This window comes from Benincasa hispida, chromosome 9 (assembly GCF_027475165.1).
Source record: "Benincasa hispida cultivar pf3 chromosome 9, pf3_genome.v1.1, whole genome shotgun sequence".
Lineage (NCBI taxonomy): Eukaryota > Viridiplantae > Streptophyta > Magnoliopsida > Cucurbitales > Cucurbitaceae > Benincasa > Benincasa hispida.
This window is the reverse complement of record NC_143486.1, coordinates 97,685,296-97,709,048: the sequence shown is the minus strand read 5'-3', so window position 1 is coordinate 97,709,048 and position 23,753 is coordinate 97,685,296. Positions and strand designations below refer to the sequence as shown.

At 35.9% G+C, this 23,753-nt stretch overlaps 3 protein-coding genes across 3 annotated transcripts; 2 read left to right on the top strand and 1 right to left on the bottom strand.

The window, feature by feature from the left end:
- Positions 1 to 280: 280 nt before the first annotated feature.
- On the top strand, positions 281 to 3,481 carry LOC120087333 (proteasome subunit alpha type-4-like). Its single transcript, XM_039044318.2, has 2 exons — positions 281 to 418; positions 2,442 to 3,481. The coding sequence occupies exon 2, from the start codon at positions 2,453 to 2,455 to the stop codon at positions 3,203 to 3,205; it is 753 nt and encodes a 250-aa protein (XP_038900246.1). The 5' UTR covers positions 281 to 418; positions 2,442 to 2,452; the 3' UTR covers positions 3,206 to 3,481.
- A 5,386-nt stretch (positions 3,482 to 8,867) lies between these two features.
- On the top strand, positions 8,868 to 10,511 carry LOC150034240 (Leucine-rich repeat (LRR) family protein). Its single transcript, XM_090317715.1, has one exon. It carries the CDS (start codon positions 9,089 to 9,091, stop codon positions 10,340 to 10,342), a length of 1,254 nt encoding a protein of 417 aa, XP_090173841.1. The 5' UTR covers positions 8,868 to 9,088; the 3' UTR covers positions 10,343 to 10,511.
- Positions 10,512 to 14,053: 3,542 nt separating this feature from the next.
- On the bottom strand, positions 14,054 to 18,692 carry RUG3 (Regulator of chromosome condensation (RCC1) family protein). The gene is made up of 7 exons (XM_039044074.2): positions 17,994 to 18,692; positions 17,338 to 17,477; positions 16,256 to 16,450; positions 15,207 to 15,335; positions 14,950 to 15,105; positions 14,481 to 14,661; positions 14,054 to 14,399 (listed from the first exon to the last, which is right to left on the bottom strand). The coding sequence occupies exons 1-7, from the start codon at positions 18,566 to 18,568 to the stop codon at positions 14,384 to 14,386; spliced, it is 1,392 nt and encodes a 463-aa protein (XP_038900002.2). The 5' UTR covers positions 18,569 to 18,692; the 3' UTR covers positions 14,054 to 14,383.
- Positions 18,693 to 23,753: the final 5,061 nt, after the last annotated feature.

Here is a 23,753-nt window from a genome sequence, read left to right as displayed (position 1 = left end):
GGGGATAAAAAATGAGAGCTTTGAGTGGGTAAAAAAGGGTTTAATAACTCATAGGTTTTCTTTATAGGCTTAACAAACATGGGTAATAAATACCCACCTAACTCAATAACTCATACCCATTTATCAAACACCTCCTTAATTCAAAAACATTTAAGGGGCTAAGAGAGTTTTTCATGTAAAAATCTGAACATGAAAATACTTGGTAATATTATTGGGCTATTTCGAAAGGAACCCAACTCTCATGGGCCGTAACCGTAACTAAGCCCACTTATAGATCGAAGTTTTCTTGAGGAAGAAGCCGGTGCCTTTGTAGCTGAACTTGCAGCCAATTACAAATCTGTTCTTCTCCTGACGACATCAGCGATCTGAGCGAGCGGGTTAGCTGACAATAATTCTCTTCAATTTCTTGCTGTTCCAGGTGATGTTCTACTTCGTCTCTATGAATTGTTTCAAATTTGTAATACGCTGACTTTTGCAAGTTTGTTTGATGGAATATTGTTCCTCGAGGGGAGTGTCAGCGTAGGGGATGTGATTTGAAAGGGAACTCTGGCAACTTACTTCGAGCATATGAGAATTGGTCATTATAAGTTGAATATAGCAGTGGAATTCTGAAAATGCATTTGAGTTTTAGCCCGAGAATTGGGATTTTACGATCCATTTCATGATTTAGTAGTTAATGTTTTGGTAATATACTTGTAGTTGTAGGTTCCTGTACGAATTATAATCTTCTATCTCCCTTGCCCAATTTTTGATTGGCCTCTCGAGCACTTGGAGCCACTTTCTGAGTTTTCTCCTTATTAAGGAACTTTTTTTGGTGTCTACCTTTCAAGAAAATGTTGAAGAATCGAAAAGCACTTTCATTCAACGAGAGAAGACTAACACTTATTCAAGTTTTCTCTTCATATTATTGCTCTAATTGGATAAAATGCCGGAGATTTCCTTTAAGAAGGTATAGAAGTTGGAGGATTTTATTTGGTGAATTGGGTGATTGTAATTCAACCTTTACAATTACGGGTGCTAGCCTTACTGTAGGAAGGAATACGGTGTTAGTTCAGAAATGGCCGTGGAGATTTCCAGTTATCCATCTGGCCTATTATCTTTGTTGGGTAATATCAAAGGGACCCAATAGAAATATTTCATTGATGAATGAAATAACAGGATAAACCCAACACCAATAGGTGTTTACAATAAAAGTCCCCAATTAGAGCATAAATAAGATAAGCTGAAATGAGAAAAAAGGATACTTCATTTTGCACTAAAGAAAAGCAGTAGAAAACGCTAAATCCACAAAATGATCAAAAGACGAAAAAGAGTCTCTAAAAAGACACATGTTACGCTCGCCTCAAAGGTTCCAAAAGAAAGGCCGCACCAAGGCCAATCAAAGCATCTTCTTTGTACCACCAAAAGGATGACCAATCAGAAGTAGGTCCTGCGAGCAATCAAAAGGGACTCCTTGTCGAAGAACAATCGAACGCATGAATAATATTGTGGAAGTTTTGTGAGCCTTTAGGTTTTCTGTTTATAATCGATTTGAAAAGCTGGTTTACTTCAATTGATTAGTGCAAGTTGCTAGAAGTAGGTTTGGGAGATCGTTTAGATGGGTGAACAAATGTTTTCTAATTCGTTTATTCGTTTATTTGACAAAATGTATGCACATGTAGTTGTTATCAATAGGCCGGATTGAAAAGTTCTGTGTCATTTTAGATTCAACTATTTTGACGCTAGAGGTTGGAAGAAAAATCCAATACATTCTCAACTGAGTCCTCTTTTGGAAATTTCTGTACTAGTCAATTTGTTCTCTCTGTCATTGTCAATGAAGATAGCCTGGAAAATTGTATTTCCTAAGACAGTACAATTCATTTTCCGGACTTCAACACCTGTTGTAGGTTACAGATGGGGCATCTCACTAAAATAATAACCCTTGGACCATTCATTCATTTCTTACAAGTACTTGACTGGAGTATGGACTTGTCAAGCTAGACCACTCATTCATGCATCTCTATAATGCGCAAGAACAAATATTGTCACTATCATATTTTTTTCATTTTTGTGTTCTTACAAGATAGACGGTAGAAATTTGGATCATTATGGGGGAACAACAAAGTTGCTCTGTAATATAGACCGAAGTTATTTGGGTGTGGGTGAGAGAGGCAGAGGTAGAAGGAGATTTTGCAATGGAAATATAGAAATGTATTTCTAGATCCTCAGCTATAATACAATTCATAGTGTCTGAAAATGTTGAAATATATATATATATATATAAATTCAGCACATTTTATTGTCCTCATTGTTTTGTTTGTTTTTTCCCCCTCTGTTGAACAAGGATGTGTTATCTGTGCATTGCCATGTTTGTCTCCCATCCATATATCCGTGCTCAATTGATGGGTTCATCTTGCCCTGCCAGATTATCTATTCTAACTGTCCTGCTCTTTTTGTAACAGGATAACAAAAAATGTCTAGAAGATATGATAGCCGAACAACAATATTCTCTCCAGAAGGCCGTCTTTACCAGGTTGAATATGCAATGGAGGCAATTGGAAATGCAGGTTCCGCTATTGGGATATTATCTAAAGATGGAGTTGTTTTGGTAGGTGAAAAGAAGGTCACTTCCAAACTCCTGCAGACCTCAACTTCCACGGAGAAGATGTACAAAATTGATGATCATGTTGCATGTGCTGTGGCTGGAATAATGTCTGATGCAAACATATTAATCAACACTGCAAGAGTTCAAGCCCAGCGATACACTTATGCTTACCAAGAGCCAATGCCCGTTGAGCAACTTGTTCAATCCCTTTGTGATACAAAGCAAGGCTACACTCAGTTTGGTGGTCTACGTCCGTTCGGAGTTTCTTTTCTGTTTGCAGGATGGGATAAAAATTACGGCTTTCAACTATACATGAGTGACCCAAGTGGAAACTATGGTGGTTGGAAGGCTGCTGCAATTGGTGCAAACAACCAAGCAGCACAGTCAATGCTCAAACAGGATTACAAGGATGATATCAGTAGGGAAGAGGCCATTCAGCTTGCACTTAAGGTGCTCAGCAAAACCATGGACAGCACAAGTCTTACTTCGGAAAAACTTGAATTAGCTGAGGTTTTTCTTTCACCTTCTGGGAATGTCAAGTATCAAGTGTGCTCACCGGAGTCCGTAAGTAAGCTGTTGGTGAAGTCTGGTTTGACTCAACCGACTGCTGAGGCTTCCTAAACACCTCTTAGATGTTGGATTACTTCGTCATGCTCAGTCTGGTATATTTCATGATCTTCATTTGACTTGAAGTGATCACTGGTGTTTGGATATGTTGTTAGATTGTTGAGTTTCATCTTTAATTTGCACTTTATAAAGTTTATATGTAACCATGTTAAGGGTCATTATCTTTACAATGTGGAACTATCAAATCAAGTGATTCCATTGCAGTTATTTGTAGCTTCTTGTTTAATGAACACTGAAAATTGATATCAGGCAAATTCTTGTCTTGCACAATAGTTTCCTTTTCATTTTCAAACTTTCTGCTCGCTTGGGTATTTGCCATTCAAACTTTGGTGGCGAGTCTTTTGTACGTTAGTTTACATTAAAAGATAGCAAAGTTCTATCCATGGTATGGTTTTTGTTTTTTGTAGGATGCCAGATGGGCTTGATTTATGAGCTGCTATGTTCATGGCCAAAATTTTAAATGAATGGGTTGGGATTTATGTGGAGTAAAGGCCCTTGAATTCATTCGACCAACTGGTCGTGGATTGAAGGCCTCTTGGGCCACCTGCCTCCGGCAATCAACATCTCATAATTCTCTCTTTTTTTTTTTTTGTTATTGTTGTTGTATAAACCTTTGCTTGTGTCATTCTCTTGCAATCATGCTCCTCCACCTTCCTGCCTCATGCACTCACTTGCATTGAACTCATACAATACAATAGTGTGCATGTGTCGTAAAAAGTTGAAATTATCGTAACAATCCTACGAAGCGTGTGTGGTGGCCCTAGATATTTGATACTCACTCTCACTCTCACTCTCGGTGACTTGACAATTGCATTTGCTTCCACTCACGATCTGTATATTTTAAATTTGAGAACAAAGACGGATATACAACAATTCATTTCTTCTTTCTTATTTTCTCATCTTTAACTCTCTTTATAAGGAGCGAGAATCGAGAACGACTGACAAGAGTGAGAGTAGGGTCGAGCCATCAAAAGCGATAGTGAGAGTGAGTAGCGAGAATCGAGTATTAAAGGACCACTACATGTGCGTTGAAGGATTATTATAGTAATTTCACCTTAGGATGATACAAGCGGAATTTCAAAAAACTTAGTTTTCCAAAAAATTGGTCTTTTTTCATTTTGTACGAAATTTCCCTCCTTCCTCATTCTCTTCTCGATTGCTGATTTCTTTGTGTTTTATAGTTATGTATGAAGCAGAACATGTCGATTTCATCTCTGTTGGTATAATTGAAGAACTGAGATTTCATTGTTTTTAGTTCGAGATAGGAAAAAGAAAACCTTCAAAATTCTCCACATGGAAGACTCTACCCATTTGCATTTCAGTCATAAGAGCATAACGTACGATTATTGAAGCTCTCCAAAACTCATTTGGATTTTACCATACCAAATCATGGCGGATGTTGCCAACTGTGGGCTCTACACTACCAACATGATCCATCACATTCCAAAATAATAATGTTGGTCCTCAGCAAATGTTTCTAATTATATAAATTAGAGCATCCTAAATTATTGGAGTAGGTTATGACATGTGTCCCTTTACATCTCCGGATTAATATGATATTTGTTTATTTTAGATCTAAGATCGATGTAAAGAATAAATGCCTCGCTCTTATTATTAATACTCACCCTAAGAGGAAGAATCTTTTGCATAGAGATATCTTCTTATTAGAGAAAACGGCAACCTATATTATTAGTAGGAAAAATGATAACCTATCTTACGAAGATCCAATCTTGATCTAGATCCAATGGTTCATTGAATTCAAGACCTGACAATGGTTGTTCGATTTGTCACATAAGTAGGAGCAAAAAACTCTCCCATCTCTCTCTTTTTGGGAATGGTTACAATCACAAGTAAGTGATTGAATGAGCAGGGAGATCCAAAAGCACCAACAGGATAAGCATGTGTTTTAGGAGACGGTCTAAAAAAGGGTCTGGTCTCGAAAGAAAAGATAACTTTCAACAAGTTATAACTAATCAAGATCAATTGAAAGTCCCAAAATTTCTTGAATAAGGAAAAAGGGGGTGAGATAGGTGATGGGTAATTAACTTCTAAGTCGATTGAACCTTTCTTGTCTTCAATAGATGCATACTATGCAATGAACCTAATCTTTTGAGAAAGAAAAAAGAAATGTAGCTCGTAGCTTAACTCTATCTAAATTCATAAATTAACTAATGAAAGATTTTGATTGCATATTCCTAAAAATTATACAAATAGCCTAAACCTTATTATGCCATGCTCATTTGCATTATAGACAGTCGTTTGGTTTCAAACTGTATCCAAATAAACCACTTAAATGGATGTGAAATTTGATCATACGCACTATTTGTTGGTCTATAACACCGTGGCGTTATAAAAAGGGTAATGATACGTAAATTATAAATTATAAGATTAAAAAGGGAGAAAAAAAGATAACATCACGGATATCATATGTAAATTATAAATGAAATGTACCCATGCTTGAAGCCATGTGCAGCTGCCTATGAAATTGTGCTGTCAAGTTTTAGGTCTCCTTTTGTCTTTCTTTTTCCTTAATGTTTTGCCAATGTTTTATGTTTAGTATTGATTTGTCTGACATCTTTTGTTTTGATTAACATATTTGTAAATAGCAGCTTCCCTAAACAAATCTTCCTTTGTTATTGCACATCCACTCAGATCTTTGTCATACATGCATACAATTTTGTATCACTCTCTTTTATTTAATTAACACCATGTTTTTTTTTTTAATATTTCAATATTTCAAGTCATAAATAAAGTATTGTGTCAGTTTCTAGTGCATTCTTGGTTAGTTTAAGATCACTCTTGATTTGAGGGGGGAAAATTTTAACACTTAGATTACAAATTTAGTTTTTATAGTTTGAAAAAAAGTTGTTTATGAGAATTTTATCGAAATATATGGGCTAAATTTTAATTTTCAATTACAGGAACTAAATTCTGACTTTATCAAATTTGTAATTTAACAAAAAAAAAAACATCATATTTACATAAGAATATGAAAGAAGACAACATAAACATAGTTCCACTTTTGATTTTTTTTATTAAAAAAATACAGTTAAATTACAACTTTAGACCTTACAATTTGAAGAAAGTTATTTAGAGAGTTTTATCAAACCATATGGACTAAATTCTAATTATAAACTATAGGGACTAAATTCTTATTTTACCAAATTTACAATTTAACCAAAAATAATATTATATTTGCAAATGAATACGGAAGAAGACAACACGAGTATGTTAAAGAATGTACTATTGACCAAAAGGTTAAAGATTTGAATCTCTCACCCAACATATTGTTGAACTCTAAAAGGAAAAAAAAAATCTTATTACCGTTTCAAAAGTCAATGATTGATTTTTTTTTCTTTCTTTTTGTTGATAAATTTCTCAATTTAAATATAATTTAGTGAAAAAAGACGTCAATTACTATTTCAAAACTCGATGCTCGATTATCTTTTTTATTTTTTTTCTCCACTACATTGCTAGTTTGAATGTACTTCATTTCCTCATTGTGTTGTAGATGTAATCATTGAAACCTTTGGGGGACAAACTATTTATTGATATATGTATAAGGTGGTTTAAGAAAATGAATTCTTGAAAAAGAAGTCTATCTGAAAATATTTTTTTAGTAAATAATTATAAAAATAAAAATAATAACTAAAAAAAAACCCTCATGGAATCATTTTTTAACCATAAAATAATCTTAAGTGTAAATAAGATTATCTAGTTTATAGATTATTAGATAGTGAGAGTGTATATAAAGAAAAATGTATGATTATTGTAAAGCTTGTAAGTTTACATTTAAAGAAACCTTAAATAGACTAAAGAAATTTTCAAATATTCATTGTCAATTTTTCTCAACATTTTTCAAATTCTAATTATAAATGGACTTTGGTTTTTTTTTACCTTAACAAATGTATAAAGTTGGATACATAATTTTCAAAGAGAATAAATTATAAATCAACTTTACCTCATTAAATATCATTTTCCTTCTTCTTTTTTTTTCCATTTATTTTAAGTCAAAAACGAATTTTTCAACTTTAGTAGAAGGAATTTGTAGAAGCCCATATGTATCAAATTCATATTCAAAGTTCATCTTGAAACAAAAGTATTTGTCTAAAATATTTATAGATAAAACTTTTTTACTTTTGAGTATTCAACGTTTCTTTTCTTTCTTTCTCGGCTTAATCTTTTTTTATCGAAAATATCACGTTTTAATTAATTAAATTATATTAATAGTTCATAAAAAAATTTATTCGATATCGTTATAATGTGATTGTTTCATATATTGGTTAGATATAGATTCAATAATCTACATTGTAATTTCTTAATAATTGTGTGTCGTTGAGTCGATCACGTGAGGTAGGGGTGTTCAAAAAACCAGATGACCCAAAAAAACCAATCAAACCAACCCAACCCAACCCAACCCGTGCAGTTTGGGTTGGGTTATCAACTCATTGGAGTTGGATTGGATTCAAATAAATGAAAAATTTATGGGTTGGGTTGGTTAATGGGTTCACCTAATATAACCCGAACCAACCCGAATTTATTATTAACTTTAAAATATATTTTTTTTGTTACTTATACAATTATTTATATATATATTTATTTTAATTTTATTTAATTCCAATATTTTTTGAATAATTTATTCTTCAATAAAAGTAGTTTCTTTGCACTTTAGAAAGAAAAATTCACTATATAAATTGACATTGAGCTGTTAATCTTAATTTAATATATGAAAATAATTAAATTAGATTTTTACATATTAACGTTTTGCTTCTTTAATTTTAAATAAATGACTCGATTAACCCGAATCAACCCAACCCAAATATTTCATGGTTGGGTTGGGTTAAGTTCATTTTTTAATAAGGGTTATTTGGATTGAAGAAATTTACAATCCAAATAATTGAATTGGGTCTAAAAAGTCTTTCACCTCAACCCAACCCAACCCATAAACATCCCTAACGTGAGGAGGTCTCATCACTCATATTCCTTGTTGTTATAATGACTTGGCTTACTATCTGACAAACAATGATAGTGGAATATCGATATCTGATGTAGAGAATATCAGATATTCTTTATATCCCTTACCTAGTGGTTTCTTGATTTGATGTTGAATGACTTGATTCTATAGTTCTTTTTATTATTTACGGGTAATATTTTGGTGCATTCCAAGATGCACAAATCTTTATGCTTCCCTTTTCATCACTCACACAAAAAAATGGATTAAAATATTTCAAAAAAGAAATAAAAAAAATTGCCACGTAACAAACTATGATCGGACAATTTAGTAGAATACACAAAGATAAGTGATGCTCGGGATGCACCTAAAGAAAATAAGAAATATTAAATAAACTATTGTCAAGATGAGCATAGCAAATATTGGATGCACCCATCTTTATGGGTCACAATCTCTTTTTTCTAATATATATACAATCAACTAAGAAGTCAAAAGTTACCGTATATTGTTAAACTAATAAACAATAATCTATAATATAAATTTGAGATATTTTTGTGGCAACCCATCGAATAATAATACTTTAATGGTAAATATTAGAGTTAAGGGACAATGTACATATCAAGTGTAAGTGATGTATCTTTCAAAACTTCAATTTGTGTGTTTTATTTGTATATAGCTATACAGTGGACCTGAACTCATATAAACTACTCTTCTTTTTTCTTTTTTCTTTTTTCTTTTTTCTTTTTTTAAATATCAAATACCATGCTTTTACATTGCATACAAAAATTTCAAATCCCCAATTTCTTCCTCTCCCTCTCTCTCTTATATTATTCTGAAAAATTCCAAATTTTCCTCTGTTTTTTTCTTTGTTTATACCCTCAAAATCTCTGCCTCCATTCCTTCATCCTTCTTCTTCCTCTGCTCCAATGGCTCACTTTCCCTTTTCTCTCTCTTTCATTCTCCTTCTTCTTCTCTCTTTCTCTCCTCTCTCCCTTCAATTTCAGCCCACCATCGCCGCCGCTGACCTCCAAGCTCTAAAAGCCATTAAAAACAGTCTCACCGATCTCCCCTTCCGCAGGAGTCCTTCCGGTGCTGCCGGATTCTTCTCCACCTGGGACTTCTCCTCCCCTGATCCCTGCTCCTCCTTCTCCGGCGTCGTCTGCGATCTCGGCCGCGTCACAATTCTCTCCCTCGGCACCGGCCGCTCCGATTCCCCTGGACTTGCCGGGTCCCTTCCGACTGCCATTTCCGACCTCTCTGAACTCACCCAACTCATCCTCTTCCCCGGCATTGTCACCGGTCCGATCCCACCGCAACTGGGCCGTCTTCAAAACCTCCGTGTTCTCTCTTTGACCAACAACCGACTCACCGCCACAATTCCGGCTACCCTCTCTGCTCTTCTCCGCCTCCACACTCTTGATCTCAGCCACAACCAGCTCACCGGATTCATCCCGCCGACACTCACTAAGCTCCCTGAACTCAAAATCTTGATCCTGTCTTCGAACCAATTGTCCGGTGAAATCCCAGCCGACATGTCGTCCCCTCTCCTCCATCTGGATTTGAAATCCAACAAATTAAACGGTAGTCTTCCGGCGTTGCCGTCTTCTCTCCGGTACGTGTCGCTTTCAGAGAATTCGCTGTGGGGCCCTCTTCGCAACGGACTTGATTCTCTATCGGAGTTAGTGTTTCTCGACTTGAGCGTGAACCGATTCAGTGGGCCCATCCCTTTCTCTCTCTTCTCACGCTCTTCTCTCTCCTCTCTTTTCCTCCAACGGAACTTTCTCTCCGGCGAGGTCCCACCACCGCCTGACCCCACAACCGCGGTGATGTACGGTGCCGGATCCATCATCGATTTGAGCCACAACAATCTCACAGGAGAGATGTCGGCGATTTTTGCCGGCGTTGAGACACTGTTCTTGAACAATAACCGGTTCACCGGATCCGTACCGGCGGAGTATGTGAAGAGCGTCAGCAGCGGCAGCACCACTACTCTGTATTTACAGCACAATTTCATATCGGAGTTTCCAATGGAACCAGGTACAGTTTTGCCCGATACGGCGGCGCTTTGTTTGTCTTATAATTGCATGGATCCGCCGGTGGGCGTTCAGTCTTGCCCCGCTAGCGCCGGTGCGCCGCTGTCTCGGCCGCCGTGGCAATGTCCTTTGCTAAAAAGTCCATGAATGTAGCTATAAAGTATAATAGAATTATAGAATACAGAATTTTAATTTTTTTTTTCTTGGGTTTTTTGTTGATTTATTTTGTTTTTCTCTTTTCAAATATGATTATTATGTAATTGTTTTTGCTATATATTAATCAAATGAAGATGAACAGTTTTAGTTTGTTGGTTTAGATGAGACAAAGTATGTTTAGTTGATATGAAGGCAGAACTAACCAAATTTTTACAACTCTAAAACATATAATTCTTCTTTTCGTTAAGTTACAACATTTCGTTTTTTATTTTTGGTTTTTAAAAATTAAATTCATAGACATTATTTTTACCTTCAAATTTCTTCCTTGTTATTTATCTTTTACCATCGATTAAAAAACTAAGTTAAAATTTGAAAACTAAAAGAAACAATTTTTTAAAAAATTTGTTTTTGTTTTTAAAATTTGACTAGAATTCAATCATGCGAAGGAAATAGGCTTAAGTTTAATGTAAACCTTTTAAAATACTTGGATCTTTTTCTAGGGCAAGTTTACTCATATAGAAACATAATCAAATTAATAGTAATATAAAAAGTGAAGCCTAATTAATTATGTTTTTTTTTATTTACCAACATTTTGAAATTGTAATAAACGTTGGGTCCTATAATGAAATTCGTAATCTCGGTCTATAATCTGATTGTGGATAAGAGGGTGATCAATCTAATTGTTATTGAGAATTACATGGACTCGTTCTTCTTTTTGTGTGAAACTTTGAAGTTTTTTTAAAGTTTGCCCTCATGTCATCTATACCATTCAATTACTGTCAAATATTTTTGTTGCGTCTAAAATCAATATTAGTATCTATATGTAAATGATCATATATCTGTTTTGGTATTAAATTACATATATCGATACTAATCTAAATATCGACAATAACAATACACTTTATGTTAACTTTAATCATGTAGTGTTGATAACGATCGATGTCGATATTGATTTTGATCACTGATATCGATATATGTTTTGTTCGAATACTAATATATTATATGAGAATAAATCTAAGATATTTATAGATAAAACTTTTTTACTCTTAGTATTCAATGTTTTTTTTTTCTTTCTGCTTATATCGATATATGTATTGCTCAAATATTAATATCAAATACAAGAATAAATCTAAGCAAAGTAACGATAAGGACATAGTAATTGACCCATAGAGCAAGATAACAATAAAGGAAATGAAATAAAAGATTGATCAGACAATCATAAACTCAAATACTAAACTTACCAAAAATTAAGTAGATAACAAACAAAGGGCAGTTAAAATGAATCACAAGAAGAAGACGATTGAATGTCTAAAATGATCAAATGATTGAAAGTTTGAAACCATGAACATTTGAAAGTTTAGACTGTTTAGTATTTTTAATTATATCTCGAGAGCATTATGCTATGCACAACATCCATTCCATTTCTAGTGTTAACGTGAACGACCTTAATAGAAATCAAATTACGATTGCAAACCGTCTATATAAACGAGCTCAAAAAAATCCAATTCTCTTTGCGATTGATGTCCATTTTGATTGACACGTGAATGAGATCTATTATGATTGGGCCAATTTTGATTAGAGATGCATAAATGAGACCTTAATTCAACAATTACAAAAGTAAAGAATCAAACCATCAACCTTAAAAATGGCAATTGGTGACTTGTTCATTAAACTACAATTCGAATGACAAATACATAAATTTATTAGATACAAAATTGAAATAAATTTACAATTTTATTATAGGCTTTTTAAAGTCAATTATTAGACGTAACTCTACAAGTTTAAAGGTAAAGAATTGAAACTTAACCTAAATTTAAATTTAAGTGAACAAAAAGAGGAGATAATTTTCATTCCTCTTTTTATTTCGTTCTTAACGTTGATAAAGATTTCAATCAAGAGGTTAGATGTCTGAATCTATCCCTTCAAATAATGTGGAGACGTATGTGAGATGAGATTATCTACATTGGAAAAATAAGAGAGAGAAAGAAATGGAGAGTGAGATGAATAAATGGAGATGAGGAGAGAAGTGTGAGAAAGAAAGAGACAAAGTGTAATAAAAGAAGGGAAGTTTGTCACGCACCCAACCGACGCTGCCGTCGCCACCACCAATACCTGTCCGCTCTTTTGTACCGTTGCCTCCCTCCATTTCTCTACCCTTGTTTGAAAGAGATTGTTATTTATGGAAGTTCTTCTTGTGGTATTTACTCAAGAAATGATAAGTGAACAATGTGTGATAGACGAATCATGTTAGATATTGAATTCAACTATTAGGAAAAAGGTTAGTATAATTGTAAAGTGAGAAAGGACTAATTAATAGTGAAAGTCGAGCAAAACTCCTCTAATATATTGTGAATGTTATATGTGACGTTAAAAATAACGTTATGATGAATTGACGACTTATAAAATAAGGATATACCACCATGTGTTCTCAAGTTGAGAATTTCTCAAAAAATGGACGTAGTTATGTTGATGGTGTGATTTTGTAATTGTTGATTGTTGTGTTGAGCTTAACAAGTTGTATTTGAAATTGTAGCCAGTTCGACCTATCCATCCTAAATGGATGGACAAGATTTCTTTCCATGCACTAATAAAAAGCAAACTAAATAATTGTGTAGCATTAAATAATTTCATGAGAGGGAAATGTAGAATACCAGCTGATCTGATCCAAGGAACATTATTGAAGAAAGAGAGAGAACAAATGAAAACAAAATCCAAAGGAAACAAGGCCTTTATTTACCAAATAAATAAAGACATCTAAGAAATTAAGTATGGCCAAGAAACAAACAACATTAGCATTAGACAAGGATTAAAAACAAAACCAGCCTTCCTCATCCAAATAACAATCTTACTAACACAATACCCCACAAGGAAAAGGATAATAGTATTGCATGGTAGGGACACAAGGAATGGAAAGAGAAAAGACACTGCAACATAGAATTTCCAAGTAATATTTGAAACATATAATAATGGAAGTCTGAAAGAGAAAAAGCAGGAAATGCAGATTCATGGAGGTTCAACAAATAAATGACCAAACCACTTAGCTTTAGACGCATGACTCCCATAACACACAGAGAAGGGCTTGGCATTGGGGCATTGGGCACGCACTCACTGACACACCAATCTTAAAAGCTGTTTCTTTAAGCACAATCTTGGTTGCTCTTCTTTATGTTTGTGCTTCCGATCCCTATCTCACCAGGTTTGGTCTACATCTTTGAATCTACGAAATATGTGCACTTTTTTTTTTTAGCCCTTTTTGGTTGCTGAATAAATAATCAAGAGGACCACACTAACCTGTCTGCCTCAAGCTTATCCCCATGATGCCCTTTGTATACCTCTAGCCATGGCACCACAAGTTGGAAGCCTACAAAACTAATCAGTGCAATCTTGACCAAATAATTGAAAGTGACATTATGAGAAAACATCATTGACACATTCCATAAAAAACTTCATGAATAGACATGTATTATGTTTAACTTCAAATGTGAAACATACAATAATGCTAATAATGTAGAATGCACATTATTCAACGAGGATTAAGTATTTTTCCTACTTTGGTTAGGTGAAGATTTGGTTGGTGGGACGATTCTTCAGGTTTTATGCATTTTAAAGAGGATCTCTCCCCCGTAAAACAAAAAGGAGAAAAAGAGAGAAACTTAAATGTCATGAATAAAACCAAAAGGAGATTTGAGTTGGACTCCTGAGTGAGTGAAAAGGAAGATTGAAACTTAATTGTGTGATTTAACAGATGACTACTATATAAACCTTTCAATAAAAAGTAACTGATAATAAAGACTAAAACTAAATATGGTCTATCTATGGTGTTTTCAACATGTTCTACGTGTGTTACAGATTATCTGGTCTAAAGGGAATACAGATGACTCTTTTTGATCAAAAGAGACCGCCTATGTTGAAAGATGCCGAGGGGCAGCAGTTCTTGCAGTACAAATCCCTAATCCCACCTTGTAAGTTGTAACAAAACCAGGCATATGTTTCTAGATTTGCAAAAATTTCTCGGGATCACTACCGCGTAATTTACATCCCGTCTCTCCTGCATGATAAAGAAGAGAGAGAGTGAAGAACTTTTATTGGAACGCTGAATGGCTGCAGAACTATCATGGGAAAAGCTTACCTTAAGACCAAGCACATTGCATGAGATGCACCAACTGCAACTGATAAAACATGGTAGGGACCCAACCCATCATCTTCCATTAGAAATTTGACTTCCACAGGACATGGTTGTGCCTCTGGCAGCCCAGGAACACCCAATTGAGAATCCTTAGCATTTCCCCACATGTACAATTTACCCTCAGCTTTCACAATCAAAAAGCAACTTATCAATGTCTTTTACAGACGGGTTTAAAGAAATCATCGGAATGATATGTAAAAGTAAGAGTAACGCAAGTATTTTGCCAGTTAGTAATCATTCTAAATTCTGAATTTTAAACAAAATAAAAAAAAATAAAAAATCGATTAAACTGTGAAAATGACATGAACTTCCTGCCTGACTAGCAGAAGAAAATGACATTGAAATATAGGACGCCCAAATAATTCAATAATAAATTCTACATACATAATAGAAGTAGATAACCATTGGCTACCTGTTATAGCTGCTGAAGAGGAACCACCACAGGCAATATAGATCACTCGCTGGTCAGCTAGAGCATCAATCACTCTGGGCATCTTTTCATTTTGTATTGAAGAATGACCCAACTGACCATGTCCACCATAACCCCAGGAAAGCACTTTTCCATCACCTAGGTTAGAATAACAAGAAAACTTAAGAAACACAAGTGAACAATAACCTCTAAAAGCAAAAACAGCAAGTGAGATGTGGTTGCTTCAACAGTCCCTTTACCAGTTAATGCAAGTGAGTGGTATCCACCACAAGCTATCTGAATGATGGGTGTATCTTCAAGACTAGGAACGGGTTTTGGTTCCCAACCACCAATCTTATTGCCTCTACCAAGCTCAAAGTTGGTGTTTGCTGCACAAGTTACCGACAACAAGATATGCCATGTTAGCAATGTTGATTGGCGAAGTTGCTCTTTCTTCTAGGAAAGAACTATGCTCAAACTTTGTACAGATCAAACCTACATCCCCATGGCCCAAGACCTAGCAGAATGGAAGATGCAACAAAATTTTAAAATTTTAAGCCTAAGTGCCTAACTGTAGAACACTACAAAGTAAAATGAGCTAACTGGTTCAGTTTGTCCATGTTGTAAGATCCTGCATGTAGATGTAAGTTCTAATATCCTAGTCGCTGCCATGGAAAGAACCCAAATTTGTTAATCAGTCTGATAATTCTATAACTCCCAATCATTCCATTGAACTTAACTGGCATACTTTATCTCAAACTAGCCTGGCAAGGTCTTTTGCAGTAAAATCTAGCAGCACAATACACAGTCATTCATTGATCACGAGAAGATGTCGCTATCCAAAGACAACGACCTATCAATTTAATGCATTCGCCATTCAGTTACACGTCTTCCTATATCTTCAACCCTTTTTCTGGCATTTTGTCAATTCTGTTAATAACCCTTTTATCATTCTTTTATATTGCAGCTTTTAAAACGTTGGTACATCACAGTGACTTCTTATTAGGCAAGATCAAAAGGCCTAAAACCTAAGCGCATTACTATAACCTGTTGAACTTTCTAAGACCCAAATACATTGGAATAGCGCTAATAATTTATTTCCTGATACTTTAATTATGGGGAAAAATTCATGATCAAGCATCATAATTTCCAGACTGTTATTTCAATTTGTACAGTGGTATGATAGTCTCAATCCAGTTTCCATCATTTCAAATTTGTAAACGAGTAAGATAATCTCAATCCAGTTTTCATTTTACTATGGAAACTTTATCTCATTGCCTCTTATGTTGGCACAATCTGAAATTCTTACCACCCCAATTCCAAAGCTTCCCATCCACTCCTAGAGCCATTGTAAAGAAACCACCACAGGACACAGCAGCTACAGGTGCAGGCAATGCTCTCACTCTGGAAGGAATACTCAGTCCTCCTCCCTCATTTGGGCCTCGACCTGGACCAAGGCCCAATCTACCATCACCTTCATCTCGGCCCCAAGTATAGAGTTCGCCTGTACCAGTGAACATAAAAGGTGAAACAACTTTAATACATGAATTCTGCAAATTCTCACCAATTTCTGGGAAAGAATAGATGGTACAAGTGCAACAGTAAATATTGAGCGGTTATAAAATTAGTACTAATACCCTTTTATAAGAAAGAATAGTATGAAATCAACAGGTACAACAATATCATTAAGTTTACGAGAACCATTTAGGCTATTTTAAATTTGGTGTTCAACCACAAACTGAGCATCAGCCACTACATAAAATTACCACTAACAGGGAAGAGATTCTCATAACTTAGTTTTGTGAAAGACCTCCTGTTGTGGCAGTATACGGAAGGAAAAATAAGAAAGCTGGTGAGTGAGGCTTGATCGGTGAGTCCAGGGGGATTCTGTTCTCGGTGTAAATATGGTTACATATGTTAGTGAGAGGCAAGCAGGGAATCTTTGAACATTTTTGGGTATTCTGTATTTTAGTATTAGGAGAAAATAGGAAGCTCCTGGACTCAGCCTTATATCTCTCTTTAAACATAAATAATAGAAAACATTCTATCATTTTGTTTCTGATTGTAATAATAGTAACTTGGGCCTATCAGTATCCCAATGAGTAAAAACATGAGTAAGTGATACACCAGATTGCACGTTTAATTACTATTAAGAACATGACATATCTAGTTCTCACTTACGTTTACATTAGTTAAGATGCCCATGAAATCAATAGACGGGCTGGAAGCTTACTCTTCACTGCCTAAATGCTTTCAAATAACAGAAATATAATTCCACACATTGAAGTAAAATCAGAATCTTTCAGCTGTTATTAAACATAACGTCCCATCCCAGTTAAATATTCATTTTGCTGTCTAAAGTAGCATCAATACAGAGAGGCGATAAACAACCTGATTCCGTGATTGCTGCAGTATGGACCCCGCTAGTTGCAATGTGTGTTATTCTCCCTCTCCACGAGCCTTCTACCAATCTAGGGATCAGTTCTCTGACATAAACAGAATGTCCAAGCGCACCAAAACCACCATAACCCCTGGTAGCTTCATTTTTTAATGACCGGAGATCAAGTTGGACAGTTTAAGAAATCATGAAATGAAAGTAAAGGAGCATAATTTCTAAGTAGTCTATCAAACTGATAGCATGCATTGTAGTTGATAATTATTAAAATTAAAATATATATATATATATATACTATACGACATTTTCCCAGGTAAAATGATGGATTTTTCTTTTACAATTAGGAGGCAGACATCGAAATAAGATTGCCTACATATTCCTCTGCATACTCTATACATACGATATTACCGATACTATCATCACTTTATTCCAAACAAATTGAGAGTTCCATATGGGGGGGAGGAATCTACTTGTTCAACTTGTAGACTCAATCGTCCCGCCATTAAGAGCAATAGTCATAGAACGGAGTCACCCTTCGAGCTATTATAAGTGAACTAAGTTTGGAACAAACAAGAAACAAAGGGCTTGAATGGAAAATTGTATAACCAACATAAAAATGAACTTAGAATACATGTCAAGTGGAGATACTGACCAAGTGAAAACCTGCCCAAGCGAGTTGAGCGCAACGGAATGCAGACCCCCAAGAGCAATGCAACGAATATCCTCTAAGCGAGGATTCAAAGTAGGAATAAAGACAGGATTCTCATGGCCAAAACCGAGACGGCCGCCGTCGCCTTTACCCCAAATCCAGACTTTCCCATCAACAAGCAAAGAAGAATGAAACAACCCACATGAAATACCGACCTCAAACGAACCGTCATCCCCACAATCTTGATTCTCACCGGAGAGTGACGAAAGATGACCTGGGGTTAGGGCGAGAGTATGGATATTGGGAACAATCAAATTAGCCACAGGAGAAGAATATAGACGAATTTCTTCAATGCCGCCACCGAGCTGGCCGGAGGAACCTCTGCCCCACGAGAGCAGCTGGAGAATAGCGGTGGTTCCGGCATTTTTTGGATGCGTTTCTTCGGGAGAATCGTGCTTGTAGAGGAAGGGAACTTTTGACGAACCGGATGGCCATGGAGGCGATTCAATCAGAGAAGAGAAATGTCGGCAACGAGGGAGATTGGTTGCCAACGAGCGGTGTGATCGAAGAAAGTACATATCACACGAGCAATCAGTCCCTCCGCCGTTTACGTTCGACTCGTCGTCGTCACTCGGAGGAGTATCCAGGCCGGAAGGCCGCCAGAAAATATTTTCATTACGAGAATTACTAATTTCAGTCCGGAAATTTGGGCTAATAACCTAATACCTGGCCCATAATATCAAATGACCCCATTTTTTAAAAAATCTATCCATTATTACAAGAATTGTCCCTAATAACTGTTTCGCTCTGTCTATCTTCCATCGTGATGTGATTGTTTGTCACTGTACGATTGATTTGACAATTTTCACGAAATCTGTCTATAACTTAAAATCGTTAACACACAACAAATATGTAATGGTGAATTCTTTAAGATCTAAATTTCATTTGAACTCATTTTGTTGAACGGAGATTTATTGAATGAGATTTTCCAGAACAGAGTTTTTCGGAACCAAACAGAGTTTTCAGAACGGGTTTTTTCAGAACGGAACAAACTTTTCTTGAACTTGGTTTCATTGGTGTTTGTAGAAACGTGGTCTCAAAAAAGGTATGTAAATAGCGTAACGAAAGGGGTGTGAGAAAGAGCGACAACGAGAAAGGTGGAGAGAGAGAGCGACAGCGAAAAAGATAGAGAGGGCGAGAGAGTGAGAGCGAGAGTCGCGAGAGCGACAGCAATTGGGAGCGACAACAAGAGAGATCCATGTGTATTACTATTTGCTTAATAAAAAAATAAAATGTTCTCTTGTTTTATAGGATGACAGAAAAGTGTGTACTAATTCGATACGGAGGTCATTGGGATGAGAACCAAAATTTGTATGTTGGAAGCAAGCTAACTGGAATCATTGTGCCTATTACCTTGAAGTATGAAGAACTTAAAGCTCACATTTACAAGGTTGCAAATGTAAGTTGCTCATTGATGTTGTTATGAGAGTTAAATATAAGCTTGACTTTGAACCCCTCCACAGTACATACGGAATGATGGTGATGTTCGCTTCCTTCTTTTCCGGGACGATCTTTGTAGAGTTCAACTATATGTAACGTTAAAATCATACCAAGACGAAAATGTGAATACGAGTCATGATGGTACAAGTGTAGACAGACAATATGAGGTATCATATGAGCTTAATCAAGAAGAGGATGATATTCCATTGTCTATGAACACTTAACCATCAATTATCAATAGACAATGGCAGCATTCATGCAGTGAACTTAGAAAGAGAAAGTCAATGTAACGGACTTGCGCTTCGTAATGAGATCAAGAGGACTTACTCGAATAGATTGTGGTCCTTTAGAAGAGCGCGATCCTTTCGTTGTTAGTAATGAAAGATCAGTAGGCTTGAATTTTATGGATTGTGGTTCTTTAGAAGAGCGTGATCCTTTTATGGTTGATAATGAAAAAACAGTAGGATTGAATTCTATGGACTGTGGTCATTCAGAGGTGCGTAGACCTATAGTGGTTGTTACTGAGAGATCAGCAAGATTGAATTCCATGTCTTCATGTTGTAGAGGGGAATTGATTATGCCTGGTACCTCTTCATCTGAGACAAATGTTGAAGTTGGTCAATTTTTTTTGAGTAAGATTGATTTAAAAATGAGATTGTCTATTCTGTCCATAAACAATAATTTTGAATATAAGGTAAGGAAGTCAACTAAGTCTTTGTTTACTGTCAAATGTGTAAAGGATAATTGTAAGTGGAGCCTTCGAGCAGTGAAAATTCCAGGGTCTGACATATTTAAGATCACGAAGTATATGCGGTCACACATATGTTCTATTGGAATTTTAAATCATGACTATAGACAAGCAACGACTACGGTAGTTTGTGAACTAATCAAAGACAAGTTTATAGGCATAAAACGTGTTTATAAACCTCATCACATTGTTAAGGATATGAGGAAAGAGTACGACGTAAACATAAGTTACGATGAGGTGTGGCGTGCAAGGGAAACCGCTTATGCTCTCACTAGGGGTACTTCAGAAGAGTTGTACACTGTTTTACATGCATATGGTGAAGCGTTAAGAATGGAGAATCCAGGTACAAGGTTTGAAATCGAACTTGAAAATGTTGTCCATTTCAAGTACATGTTTATGGCATTAGAGCCTTGTATTAGAGGTTTTTCAAGTCGTCGGCCTGTGATAATTGTTGATGGATTGCATTTGAAATAAAAATACAAAGGGACCATGTTGGTCGGCGTTTCCATGGATGGCAACAACCAAGTTTACCCACTAACATATGCCATAATGGACAATGAAACTAATCGAGCTTGGAAGTGGTTTATGTCGAACTTGAAGTGTGCCATTGGAGAACCCCTTAATTCGGTGTTCGTGTTCGGTTGAGCGATATCTATTGGCAATGCCATTCGTGTAGTTTTTCCCACGGCATTTCATGGATTGTGCACATACCACCTAGAAAATAATATTCTTTCCAACTTTAAGGACAGTACGATTGTTGGGATGTTCAAGGATGCAGCCAAGGCATTTCGTATATCAGAGTTCCAAGCACACTGGGACCAACTACGTACTTTTCGAAATTGTGTTGTATCGAAATATTTGGAGGATATTGGTCTTGAAATGTGGGCGAACAAAACAAAGATACGATAACATGACGTCCAATAGTGCAGAGTGTTTCAATTCATTGACCAAATAATATCGACAATTGCCCATAATGTGCTTATTGGAACATGTTTGAGGCCTCATCCAGTCATGGTTTTGTGAAGGGAGAAATTATTGGCCACCTCGAACGACGCCAAACTCGAACTAATGTGAAAATCGATTAGCAACTAAGTGTGACAAGGGCACGAGTTAAGCCGATTGATTGTTATAGAATCCATGTGCGGGACAATCGATTGAACGGTATTGTGAACCTCCATACGAAGGAATGCACATGCAATGAATTTGACTCACTAGGTATCCCATGTTCGCATGCAATTGTGGCTGCACGAGAATGAAACATCCCCATCCAAGGTTTGTGCAGTCCATTTTATAGCGTTGACTCCCTCGTGGTTGCTTATGCAGAGCCCGTAAATCCACTTGGTCACATATCTGAATGGAAGAGACCTCTAGGATATGTGGAAAAGTATATTGCACCTCCTAGAATAGTGGTGCAGGTCGGGCGACGAAGAGTACAAAGAATACCATCAAGAGGAGAACAACGCAGACAAATAAAATGTGGTAGGTGTGGGAACTACGAGCATAATGGACAAAACTGTAGTGAACCACTCACGTCCGGGCGACCTACTAATTCTAATCCAAATGATTCAAATGTCGGTCGATTGTAATTTTCTATATGCACTTGTAATCCTCAAAATTTCAATTTTCTATGTGCCACTTGTAATCCTCAAAACTTTAAGTTTCTATGTGCCACTTTAATTCTCAAAACTGTAATTTTCTATGTGCCACTTGTCTATTCACGAATTTCTTCAAATGTCTCGCTTATCTCGTTATCCATTTTATAAGTTTAATTAAGTGGTTGTCTATTCATGAATCATTCTGAAAACATCTCCCTCTCACTAACGTCTCGCTCTCACTAATCACTATCACTTGTAATCCCTTTTTAAAATGTCTCGTTTATAAGTTTAATTACTAAAGTTTTTCTGTTCATGAATCTCTTCAAATGTCTCGCTTATCTCGCTCTCCCTTTTATAAGCTTAATTAAGTGGTTGTCTATTCATGAATCATTCTGGAAATGTCTCGCTCTCGCTAATCTCGCTATCACTTGTAATCCCTTTTAAAATGTCTCGCTTATAAGTTTAATTACTAAAGTTGTCTATTCATGAATCTCTTCAAATGTCTCGCTTATCTCGCTCTTGCTTTTATAAGTTTAATTAACTTGTTGGCTATTCATGAATCATTCTGGAAACGTCTCGCTTTCGCTAATCTCGCTATCACTTGTAATCCTTTTCATAATGTCTCGCTTATAAGTTTAATTACTAAAGTTTGTCTATTCACGAATCTCTTCAAATATCTCGCTTATCTCGCTCTCTCTTTTATAAGTTTAATTAACTTGTTGGCTATTCATGAATGAATCTTCTTGGAAATGTCTCGCTCTCCCTAGATCTCGCTAATCTCGCTAATCTCGCTATCACTCACACAACTTTCCTCAAGTTTGTCTATGTTACTCAAATGTTTGTCTATTTATGTTAGTTCTACACTAACAATTTAAATAACATGTTAGTAAAATTACATCAATAATATACATAATATACATGTACATCAATAATATGAAGTGTTTGTTTACAATTGACATGCCAATTGCATTCTATAGTCACTCATCTTCTCCTGAGTGATTACAGATGGGGCACTACCAGTCACTAAATGTTCTAAGAATTTTACAACAAATATTCCACAATCTAACAACTCATGTTGTGTGTTCGTAGAGGTAGGTTGAATATCTTCCAACGAGATGTTTCTATGTCAGGCTTCCAACGTTTCAAGTCACATTAGTGAAGAAGTGATGGTAGGGTGTAAGTCAACGGTTCAAAGAAAGACTCCAACTTCTTCTTCGATGTCATGGACGGTAGTGAATCAAATACGAACAACCGGCCTCTACTTAGATATAATGCAATCAAAATCCAATGTTGATCAATGTTTGTTGCCGTATACACGAAATTCACATCTGACCACTTGACATCGAATTTACCCATGACATAATCAAGAAACGTCTCTTCCCCCTATGCTACGGCAGCATGCAAAGTAGACTTGTTCTTAATATGTTTGTAGACCCCATCTCGAGAATTTAGGTGACTCTACACGGCGAAAAGAACATTAAAAACACATAATAGTCAACCAACGTATTCCTATTCAGAAGTTCAGTAAATGGTTACTGTTATTCCAATTGGCAGGATGGTGAAGCTGGCCATACACACGTCTAGTCGCCTATAGAATTTATCTTTTATGAACTGAAATAGGATATTTAGGGTCTGCATCCAAAACAAGATAGACGGTAGGAGAAAAGAGTAAACGGTATGTACTTGGTAAAAAAGACAAGGATCGCAAACTTACATCACACTCAACCTATGAACTTGGTTTGGTCAACTCCTAGAAAAATGATTTAGATAATAGTCAAACTGCATTTTCTCGAACCTCATTGTCCGTATTCTTATCGGCAATCTAGTTCACCATTTTCTTGAATATAGCAGCTGGAACCTCATGCTCCAAGGAGTATTAGATCGTTGCTTTAAACTATATCGTAGGCCTCATGAAAGAAC

What these genes read in the sequence shown, in the direction of transcription:
- LOC150034240 (XM_090317715.1), top strand. Translation starts at nt 9,089, where the DNA reads ATGGCTCACTTTCCCTTTTCTCTCTCTTTCATTCTCCTTCTTCTTCTC.
- RUG3 (XM_039044074.2), bottom strand. Translation starts at nt 18,568, where the DNA reads ATGTACTTTCTTCGATCACACCGCTCGTTGGCAACCAATCTCCCTCGT. An exon ending in TGCAGCAATCACGGAATCAG is followed by an intron (nt 16,451 to 17,337) that starts GTTGTTTATCGC and finishes TCACTGGTACAG; the next exon opens with GCGAACTCTATACTTGGGGC. An exon ending in CTCTTCAGCAGCTATAACAG is followed by an intron (nt 14,662 to 14,949) that starts GTAGCCAATGGT and finishes TGATTGTGAAAG; the next exon opens with CTGAGGGTAAATTGTACATG.
- LOC120087333 (XM_039044318.2), top strand. Translation starts at nt 2,453, where the DNA reads ATGTCTAGAAGATATGATAGCCGAACAACAATATTCTCTCCAGAAGGC.